This window comes from Pongo pygmaeus, chromosome 5 (genome assembly GCF_028885625.2).
Source record: "Pongo pygmaeus isolate AG05252 chromosome 5, NHGRI_mPonPyg2-v2.0_pri, whole genome shotgun sequence".
Taxonomy (NCBI): domain Eukaryota; kingdom Metazoa; phylum Chordata; class Mammalia; order Primates; family Hominidae; genus Pongo; species Pongo pygmaeus.
Genome location: NC_072378.2, coordinates 86991981 through 87003474, shown reverse-complemented (window position 1 = coordinate 87003474; position 11494 = coordinate 86991981). Strand labels below are relative to the sequence as shown.

General features: G+C 36.0%; 1 protein-coding gene across 9 annotated transcripts in view; it reads right to left on the bottom strand.

Moving 5' to 3' along the window:
* Window positions 1–746: 746 nt before the first annotated feature.
* CFAP206 (cilia and flagella associated protein 206) overlaps window positions 747–11494 on the bottom strand; it is a 56309-nt gene continuing 45561 nt past the window's right edge. For 4 of the 9 annotated variants that reach the window (XM_054491486.2, XM_054491487.2, XM_054491488.2 and 1 more), the window contains exons 12-13: window positions 4070–4213; window positions 747–1214 (exon numbers count right to left, since the gene is read on the bottom strand). In XM_054491486.2, coding sequence (XP_054347461.1) covers window positions 984–1214; window positions 4070–4213 — 375 coding nt within the window. In that variant the 3' untranslated portion in view covers window positions 747–983. Of the gene's footprint in view, window positions 1215–4069; window positions 4214–5861; window positions 5961–11494 lie in introns of all 9 variants that reach the window. The other 5 variants (XM_054491493.2, XM_054491491.2, XM_054491490.2 and 2 more) reach the window with 2 other exon arrangements.

Here is an 11494-nt window from a genome sequence, read left to right as displayed (position 1 = left end):
TGATGTGGGAGGCCCATAAGGCAGCAGGAACTAGATTAGACAATGGAGGATTGAAATTGCCTGCCCTATGAATGGGCAAAGCTACTACTTGCAGGAATGCTGGCCAAGTGTTAGCAGATATTCTGATTTCTTCTTTTTTTGAAGGGCCAGAAATACAAATTTTATGTCAAATTTCTACATTTTGAAAAACATCATGTGAGGTGGGCATGGTGGCTCATGCCTATAATCCCATCACTTTGGGAGGCCGAGGCAAAAGGATCGCTTGAGCCCAGGAGTTCAAGACCTGCCAGGGCAACATGGTGAAACTCTGTCTCTACAGAAAATTGTTTAAAAAATTAGCCAGGTGTGGTAACACACGCCTGTGGTCCCAGCTACTCAGGAGGCTGAGGTAGGATTGCTTTAGCCCAGGAGGTCGAGGCTGCGGTGAGCTGTGATTGTACCACTGCATTCCAGCCTAGGTGACAGAGCAAGACCCTGTCTCAAAAAAAAAAAAAAAGAAAGAAAAAAACATCATGTGGACCTTTGCTCCAATTGTTCCAAATTAGTAAGGTTTTGTTACATATCAATTTAATCCATGTTAACATTTAATAGCTAACAAAGCTGAAAATATTGATTAGGTTTTAAGTTTGTGATGTTTAACATTAAATATGGTTTAGAAATAGACTTCTATTCCAGTAATAATCTTATATTTATATCTAAATGTTATCATAATTTCAATCTTAATGCTGACAAATTTTTCTAACAAATAAAAGATAAATGGACAGTTTTATTTTTCAATTTCAACAGAATGAAAAATGTGTTACAGAAAACAGTTTGATAAAATATGGGAACCCAATAAACAGTCACACAACCAATGAATGTGCCACCCCTACAAAATTAATTTGTAGATTAGATGTTATATTTGTATATAGATGTTAATATACCTCTAAGTACTTGCTATTGTTCATAATTGAGTAGCATCTATTTTAAAATGTTGTCTGTAATTAGGTTTCATCCACATCTCTAGTTAAGTTCACCTTGACCTCATCGGTGATTCTGCTCTTTCCTCCACGAAGACCAGCCAAGTAAATCTGAGGCCTGGGCACCCCAGTGCTGTCTTCCCTCATGGACTGGGTGCTAGTGTCCTTTGGAGGGTACACTTGGGAACAATTTTCTCTTCTCAAGTGACTAAGATCAGTTTGTACTGAGTGAGTAACTTTCTGGCGCAAATTAGCCTAAAGAGAAAGAGAATACAGGAATTAACATTTCTCTAAAGAACGAATAACATAAAATATTATCAGATACCAGTTAATATCTGCCTATTTTTGTCTTCAATCCACAAGAAATTAATTCCATAACATAGCATGTTTTCTATAAAACACTGGAAAATCTAGAACATAATAGAAAATTAAATATCCCTTACCAAGACGTAGAAAAATATGTAAAATGTTGAAAATTGACCTCAAAAAACATACAGATTCAAAATTACAGTGAACTCAACCAGTTGTTTCTTAATATAATCTAATTCCTTCACTTTATACTTTGAGATTCATATAACTTGGATTTTTCCACTATACTTGTTTTTTTTTAACAAAAATTTAAGGTTTATACAGTATTATCTTTTAAAAATGGACTTCACCCTAGATTTTTAACATAAAAGAGTCTGATGCTTTCCATTTGTATTTTACAGTATTCTACATTTTGCTTACTCCCTTCATAGATTATTAGTAAACATGAGGTTAAACAGATTACTCAGGCCGGGAAGCAAGGAGGAGCTTATAAAAAGAAGAATAAGGTTGCTGCGGTTATAGTAAAGGCCAAGAAAAATCTCAAAAGGCATTATAGCATGTGAGTGAAGAAGGCGACACCTGGAATTAGAGGAAACATTTCAGAGTTTGAGATACTGCAGATGACTGAGAACCGAAACTACTCTCCAATACCCAGGTTATTGTCCACATTAATATGACTTTACTATTCCATTGTCTTCATTAGCATGATTTTACCATTCCAAGAGACTCTTGCCTAAGCAAATAACTTGATTGCTCATTTCAGTAGTACCTGAAAGATGTGTCAACTCTTCAGCAGTAAGCATCAAAACACAGTTTCAGTCCTAAGTCTGCATCCCTTGCCTCAAAAAAATCTTCTTGCTATTCCTACCAATGCTGGACTGCTTTTTCATGATCCTTACACAATCCGAGTCAAACCTCCATCCTACCCCCAGTCCACCTCAGTCATTGGAAGACCTGCCTTAGCACACTTCAAATTCTCAATCAATTCTGACTTTGCAGTTCCTCTTCTGAGACACTGCCAAAGCACTGTTGAGGTGGTGTTTTCCCTTATGGCTTTAAGCAATAAACTCAGCTTTGTCTTATCCACAGGTTGGGTAGGTGACACTTGGGGAGCTGGCATTCAATATAATACAGTTCTAGGGAATAATAAGGCCCAAGGTGAGAGTCAGAATTAAGTGGAGATTGAGGAATGGGAAGAGAGAGCTCAGTCAGTATGAAGTTCAGACCCCTGAATACCCCATTCTCTTAACACTTCCAGTCCATACCTATGCTGCCACCTCTATCTCTCCTATCCTATCCAGCCATCACTTCCCTCCTCCTCTTTGCCTATTTGTATCTCAAAAGCAACATAAAATATCACCTATGTTAATTTAGTAGAATTTTCATTTCACTTCTGTTACACCACTTACAAGGAGGTACCACTTACAAGGAGGTACTGAAATATTTTTAATGTAACAATATCACTTGCTAGAACAAAGTAGTGGGATATTTATGTTACCCAATAAATCTAATGAACTCAAGTGAGTTTAGTAGATAATAGAAAATAATATGGGGGTTGGGCATTTCATGAACTACAGGAGAGTAACTGATAGGAAGGAATACTAATGGAACAATGATCTGGAAGATATATGGGGAAACTTATCCTTCCTCATGCCAGGGAACTGAAAAGCTGCCACCAGAGTGAGTAGCAAAGGAAATAATGTCGTCGGTGGGACTGAATATACAAATGGACTGAATATACAAATGGACAAAGGCTAGACCATATATGACAATAGAACTCTCTGACTTGCAGCCTCTACATCAACCAGTCAGGGAAGCCAGTCTCAACCTCTGTAGCTGTAGCAATTGACCCAGAATGTTGAGGACTTAGCCAACTTCTCCATTTTTTGGCCCCTTCTCCCCCAACTCAGGACCAACCAGAGAAACCTAGATATGCTCACCAAACCAATCGCATAAAATGCCCTGCTTCTAGTTAGCCTGCTTCCAGCTTTCTCATGTTAACAAACTACAATCAGAGAACATCTGAAGCCTTCCCCCTTTTCTGACTATAAAGCTTTCCCACTCCCCTGCATGCTTTGAGTCTACTAAACACAAGTGACAGTGTCTGACTCCCTTACCATAGCAAGCTCTAAATAAATAGCCTCCCTTTGTTCTCATTTGGGTAGGCATTGTTTATTTCCACACCTGATTTCAGTTAAAGAGATGGATAAAATATTCTAAAAAGGGGCTACAGACATAAAAGATTTTATTTTTTCCATACTATAAATATTTGTTGTTTAAAATGACAAGATACCATAAAGAGGGGATGGTGGGAGGAATTTCACTGAGTTGGACAGGGATGAGAGTTTCAAAGACAGGCTTTAAGGGTAGGTATCTATATTGTAATTAAGGTGACTGAGAATCAGAAGGATGAGAGTGCCCAGGGTCTGAAGATAATATGTTGTTGAGGGGAAAATATCTATGCTTTAATAGAAAAGGTCCAAAAAACAAACAAAAAAAGAATGGTATACCTTAAGTGATTAAAGGAAGTTGGGAGTGCTTTAAATACTAAAACCAGGTTTTAAAACTGATGATAGACAAATAGATATATAGATATTATCATTGTTCTATATATGCTTAAAATTAGAAGACAATCTTACAACGTAAACCTAGCAAGTTATAAATTATGATATTTTTGTTAGCAAAGAACTCTGTATAAAACTCATTATTTTATATAAATAATTTAATTTACCAACTCTATGAGTAACAACAGATTAAAATTCCCCAACGTATAAATAATTTTAGAAAGTGTTGTTACAAACCAATTTTATAGCTTTTCTTCTTAATTCCCATTCATTCCACTCATATGATCTCACAATTGTTGGTGGCAGTATGTGTGTATCCGTCTGTGTGCTACTTTCACATTTTGTAATTGGTTTTATATAATGTTTGTCAGCATCTCTCATCTAAAGAAGTGGAGTTTTGTAGTTAGTGCTTGTAAAAAATAAACATTATTTACTGATAACTAAAATGTTTAGCTAAAACTGACAAAACACTTAAAAAACAATAATTTTTGGACATGGAATATACTTGTAAATACCAATAAAGAAAATAAACACATAATTAATGAGCTGAATATAACTGTTTTTCTGGGAATTATGGCTTCGTGATTTTGTTAATGTAGGGGGTGTTTTATTTTAACTTTTATTTTAGATTCAAGGGGGCACATGTGCAGGTTTGTTACAAGGGTATATTACACAATGCTGAGATTTGAGGTAGGATTGAACCCATCACCCAGGTAGTGACCACAGTACCCAATAGTTCATTTTTCAGCCTGTGCCCCCCTCCCACTCTTTCCACTGTTGCAGTCTCCAGTGTCTACTGGTCCCATCTTTATGTCCATGTGTACCCAATTTTTAGCTCCCACTTATAAATGATAACATGCAGTGTTTGGTTTTCTGTAGAACATGTATTTTGGAAGGAGAAAACATCCCTTATTCCCAAGTCAAATATCCCTCCCCACTTTGCACAACTGATAACATGAATACATACCTGTTGAAAATGGATAGAAATTGAAAATAGCTTTATTAGGTAAAAATCACATCTATTTGAACTATCAAAACCTCTTTAAGACATATGTTGACCTCAAGCTATGCATACATAGCAGGTTATTATCCAAGGTTTTTGCTTTGTTTTTAGTTGAATATACTGATTTTCTTTTGGGGAACCCAATATTAAGAATTCACTAATTCCAGGCTAAACAAGACATGATGGTGCTGGACATGACATTGTTGATGTTGTTGGAGGGAGTGGTAGAGGTTTAAGGAACTTAGGTCACAGTAAAAAGGAGGGAGAAGATATTCTTTCCAAACAACAGATAATCACTGAGTGTCTAACATTTGATATAATTTCTGACTATAAAATTATCTTATGATATAGTTAGGTAGATTTTAAAAATGCTAAAAAGATAGTTAACAATAGTGTACCATACAAGTAAATGTCAAGTAAATAATTAGACAGTAAGGACTACATGAAAAAGACAGGGATAAAACTCATTTCTGCAGATATTAAAGTCACTGAAGAACAGATGGGAATTAAATATCCAGAAAGACAGGAAAAAACAAGACCAGGTGTATAGGAAAAAATTATGCTTTAGTGGAAAACTAGGCATTATCCACATACAACATACCTTTCCAGTCGTCTGATTCTAGCCTTTCACTGTCCTTGGGGTATCTTACAACTCTGTAAGTTAAAATGAGTGATAGCAAGACCAAATAATTTCTGTCTGTAGACATGCACAGTCTATCCTGTCTGTAGAAGTTCAACTGACTTCCCTTTCCCCATGTGGAAAAATCAGTGTTGCCTCCATTTACACATGCATTTGAATATTCCTGATCTATAAATGTGTCTGTTCTTAGGGTTCTCTTTTGAACTGGTTATAACATCTACCTGGTCCCCTCATTGATTAATGAATAGATTACTCTTAACACATGTTCACTTTTACATCTGCATATCTGCATGACAATAATTTTACCCATTTTTGAAAACTATCTTTTAACAAATAGAAGACTAGAGGATATAGAACAAGTTTTTTAAGACCAGTATATAACTCACAGTTTTTCTGACAGAGAGGTCATGGAGGGAATTAGTAGAAATAGAAGGATAAAATGACATGTATGCCTCGAACACCAGTCCCCAAAATTTGGATTTCATCTTACAGACAAAAAACAGAAGAGTTTTGAATTCAGAGTAAAATGAATGGCACTTTCTAATATGCAGAAAAATTATTAAAATTTTCTATTGTAAATTTTCCCCTCATAATTTTTCAAAGTAGTTGGCTCCTGCAATCATTTGTTCTAAATTAGAATTTTGTATAACATCTAATTAAGCAAAAAATTACATGTATTAAACTTAAGATAGCAACATTTATAATACTCATCAAAATGAATTATCAGCTCCAGGAACTCTACAATTTGAACAAATTTGAGAACTACTGACTTGGTAAACTTAATTTGGTGGTATTTTTTAATTTTTATGGGTACATAGTAGGTGTACATAATTATCAGGTTACATGAGATATTCTGATACAGGCATACAATGTGTAATAATCACATCAGGTAAATGGGGTGTCCATCACCTCAAACAGTCATCATGTCTTCATGTTATGAATATTCCAATTGTACTCTTTCAGTTATTCTGAAATGTACATCAAATTACTGCTGACTGTACTCACCCTGTTGTGCTATCAAATACTAGATCTTACTCCTTTTATTTAACTATACTTTTGTACCGATTAACCATCCCCATTTCTCACAACTACCTTTCCCAGCCCTCTGGTAACCATCATTCTGCTATCTCCATTTCAATTAGTTTAGTTTTTAGTTCCCACAAAGGAGTGAGGACATACGAAGTTTGTCTTTCTGTGCCTGGCTTATTTCACTGAAAATAATATTCTCCAGTTCCATCCATGTTTTTGCAAATGACAGGATCTCCTTTTTTATAGCTGAATAGTACTCTATTATGTATATGTACCACATTTTCTTTATCCAGTTGTCTTTGATGGATACTTGGGTTGCTTCCAAATCTTGGCTACTGTGGATAGTGCTGTAATAAATATGGGAGTGCAGATATCCCTTTGATATACTGATTTCGTTTCTTTTGGGTATATACCTAGCAGTGGGATTGCAGGATCACATGGTATTTCTGTATAGTTTTTTTAGGAACTTCTATACTGTTCTCCATAGTGGCTTACTAATTTACATTCCCACCAACAGCGTACTAGGGTTCCCTTTCTCCATATCCTCACCAGCATTCGTTATTGCCTGCCTTTTTGATATAAGCCATTTTAACTGGGGTGGGATGATATCTCATTATAGTTTTGACTTGCATTTCCCTGATGATCAGTGATGTTGAGCACCTTTTCATGTATCTATTTGCCATTTGTATATCTTCTTTTGAGAAACGTCTATCCAGATCTTTTGCCCATTTTTCAGTTGGATTACTAGATTCTTTCCTAATTGAGTTGTTTGAGCTCCTTATATATTCTGGTTATTAGTCCCTTATCAGATGGATAGTTTGCAAATATTTTCTCCCATTCTGTGAGTTGTCTCTTCACTTTGTTGTTTCCTTTGCTGTGCAGAAGTTTTTTAACTTGATGTGATCACATTTGTCCATTTTTGCTTTGGTTGTCTGTGCTGGTGGGGAATGACCCAAGAAATCTTTGCCCAGTCCAATATCCTGGAGAGTTTCCCCAGTGTTTTCCTGTAGTATTAATAATTTCATAGTTTGAGGTCTCAGATTTAAGTCTTTAATCCACTTTGATTTGATTCTTGTATATGGCAAGAGATAGGGTCTAGTTTCATTCTTCTGCACATGGATATCCAGTTTTCCCAGCACCATTTATTGAAGAGACTGTCCTTTCCCCAGTGTATATTCTTGGCACCTTTGTTTAAAATGAGTTCACAGTAGATGTATGGATTTATTTCTGGGTTATCTATTCTGTTCCATTGGTCTATGTGTCTTGTTTTTATGCCAGTACCATGCTATTTTGCTTACTATAGCTCTGTAGTATAATTTGAAGTTAGGTAATGTGATTCCTCCAGTTTTGTTCTTTTTGCTTAGGATGGCTTTGGCTATTCAGGGCCTTTTGTGGTTCCATATAAGTTGTAAGGTTATTTTTTTTATTTCTTACAGAATGTCATTGGTATTTTGATAGGGATTGCATTGAATCTGTAGATGCTTGAGTAGTATGAACATTTTAACAATATTAATTTTTCCAATCCATTAATATGTTGCTTTGTGTCCTCTTCAATCTCTTTTTTTTTGAGAGTTATCTCACTCTGTCGCCCAGGCTGGAGTGCAGTGGTGTGAGCTCAGCTCACTGGAAGCTCCGCCTCCCAGGTTCATGCCATTCTCCTGCCTCAGCCTCCTGAATAGCTGGGACAACAGGCGCCTGCCACGGGCCTGGCTAATTTTTTTGTATTTTTAGTAGAGATGGGGTTTTGCTGTGTTAGCCAGGATGGTTTTGATCTCCTGACCTCGTCATCCGTCTGCCTCAGCCTCCCAAAGTTCTGGGATTACAGGTGTGAGCCACTGCGTTCGGCCAACTTCAATTTCTTTCATCAATGTTTTATAGTTATCTTCATAGAGATCTTTCACTTCTTTGGTTAAGTTTATTCCTAGGTATTTAATTTATTTGTAGCTATTGAAAATGGGATTACTTTCTTGATTTTTTTCAGATTCTTTGCTTTTGGCATACAGAAATGCTACTGATTTTTGTATGTTGATTTTGTATTCTGCAACTTTACTGTATTTGTTTATCAGTTCTATTAGTTTTTTGGTGGAGTCTTAAGGTTTTTCCAAATGTAAGATCATATGAGCTGCAAACAAGCATAATTTAACTTCTTCCTTTCCAAGGTGGATGCCTTCATTTCTATTGTCTGATTGCTCTAGCTAGGAATTCCAGTACTATGTTAAATAACAGTGTTAAAAGTGGGCATATTTGTCTTGTTCCAGATCTCAGAGGAAAGGCTTTCATTTTTCCTGTTCGGTATGATACTACCTCTGGGTCTGCTGTATATGGCTTTTATTGTGTTGAGGTATATTCCTTCTATACTCAGTTTTTTTGAGGTTTTTAAATCATAGAATGATGTTGAATTTTATCAAATGCTTTTCCTGCATCAATTAAAATGGTCATATGGTTTTTGTCCTTCGTTCTGCTGACATGATGTATCACATTGATTTGCACATGTTGAACTATCCTTGCATCTATGGGATGAATCCCACTTGGTCATAATGAAAGACCTTTTCAATGTGTTGTTGAATTCAGTTTGTTAGTATTTTGTTAAGGATTTCACATCAATGTTCATCAGCAATACTGACCTCTAGTTTTCTTTTTTTGATGTGTCTTTGTCTGGTTTTGGTATCAGCATAATACTTGCCTTGTAGAATGAGTTTGGAAGTATTCCCTCTTCCTTTACTTTTTGAAAGAGTTTGAGTAGGACTGATATTCATTCTTCTTTAAATGTTTGGTAGAATTCAGCAGTGAAGCCACTGGGTCCCCGGCTTTTCTTTGCTGGGAGACCTTTTATTAAGGGTTTCATCTCCTTACTTGTTATTGGTCTATTCAGGTTTTGTATTTCTTCATGGTTCAATCTTGGTAGTTTTGATGTGTCTATGAATTTATTTCTTCTGGGTTTTCCAATTTATTGGCATGTAGTTGCTAATAGTAGTCTCTAATGGTCCTTTGAATTTTTGTAATATCGGTTGTAATGTCTCCTTTTTTATCTTTGATTTTCTTTGGGTCTTCTCTCATGTTTTCCTAGCCTGGCTAAAGTGTAACTATTGACTAACAATTTGTCTATTTTGTTTATCTTTTCTTAAAAAAAGTACCTTTTCATTTTATTGATCTTTTATATTTTTTTCATTTCAATTTCATTTATTTCTGCTCTGATCTTTATTATTTCTTTTCATCTACTAATTTTGGGTGTGGTTTGCTCTTGCTTTTCTAGTTTTTTAAGATGCATGCTTGGGTTTTTTATTTGATGTCTTCCTACTGTTTTCATGTAGATGGTTATTGCTATAAGCTTCTCTCTTAGTACTGCTTTTGTGTTTCCACTTTTATTGTTTCAAGAAATTTTTTAATTTCCTTCTTAATTCCTCTGTTGACCCACTGGCCATTAAGGAGCATATTATTTAATTTCCATGTGTTTATATGGTTTCCAAAGTTCCAGTCTGGGTGTGGTGGCTCACACCTGTAATCCCAGCACTTTGGGAGGCCAAAGTGGGTGGATCACTTGAGGTCGGGAGTTCAAGTCCAGCCTGGCCAACATGGCAAAACCCAGTCTCTACAAAAATACAAAAATTAGCCGAGCATGGTGGTGCATGCCTGTAATCCCAGCTAGTCGGGAGGCTGAGGCAGGAGGATCACTTGAACCCGGGAGGCGGAGGTTACAGTGAGCAGAGATCATGCCACTAAAGTCCAGGCTGGGTGACAGAGGGAGACTCCATAAAAATATATATATATATATATATATATATATATATAAATAAAATTAAATTAAAAAGTTCCTCTTGTTATTGATTTTTAGGGTTTTTTTTTTTTTTTTTTTTGGTGGTGGTGTTGTTGTTTTGAGACGGAGTCTCACTCTGTCACCCAGGCTGGAGTGCAGTGGCGCAATCTCAGCTCACTGCAGCCTCCACCTCCCAGGTTCAAGCAATTCTGCCTCAGCCTCCTGAGTAGCTAGGATTACAGGCGTGCACCACCACACCTGACTAATTTTTACATTTTTTTTAGTAGAGACAGGGTTTCACCATGTTGGCCAGGCTGGTCTCAAACTCCTGACCTCATGATCTGCCCGCCTCGGCTTCCCAAAGTGCTGGGATGACAGCATGAGCCACCACACCCAGCCAATTTCTAGTTTTATTCCATTATGATTAGAGAAGCTACTGATATGATTTCAATTTTTTGATATTTTTAAGATTTCTTTTGTGGCCTAACATATGGTATTATCCTTGAGACTGATCCATGTGCTAAGGAGAAGAATATGTATTCTGTTGCCTTTGGACAAAATGTTCTGTAAGTATTTGGTCAATTTGGCCTACAGTACAGATTAAGTCTGATGTTTCTTTGCTGGTTTTCTGTCTGGAAGATATATCCAATGCTGAAAGTGGGATGTTGAAGTCTCCACCTATTATTGTATTGGGGTCTATTTCGCTCTTTAGCTCTAATATTTGTTTTATATGTCTGGATACTCCAGTGTTGGGTGCATATATATTAATAACTATTACATCCTCTTGCTGAATTGATACATTTATCATATAATGATCTTCTCTGTGTCTTTTTATAGTTTTTGTCTTAAAATCTATTTTATCTGATACAAGTATGGCCACTCCTGCTTTTTGGTTTTCATTTGCATGGAATAACTTTTTTCATCCCTTCATTTTCAGTCTATGTTTATTTTTATAGGTGAAGTGCATTTCTTGTAGGCAACAGATCATTGGGTCTTGTTTTTTAAAATCCATTCAGCTACTCTGTCTTTTGATTGGAGAATTGTTTAGTCCATTTAATTCAGTGTTATTATTGATAAGTAAGGGTTTATTATTGCCATTTTGTGATTTGCTTTCTGGTTGTTTTGTGGTCTTCTCTTCCTTCCTTCCTGTCTTCCTTTTTGTGAAAGTGATTTTCTTTGGTGGTATGTTTCAATTTCTTACTTTATATTTTTGTGTATCTATTGTAGGTTTTTAAA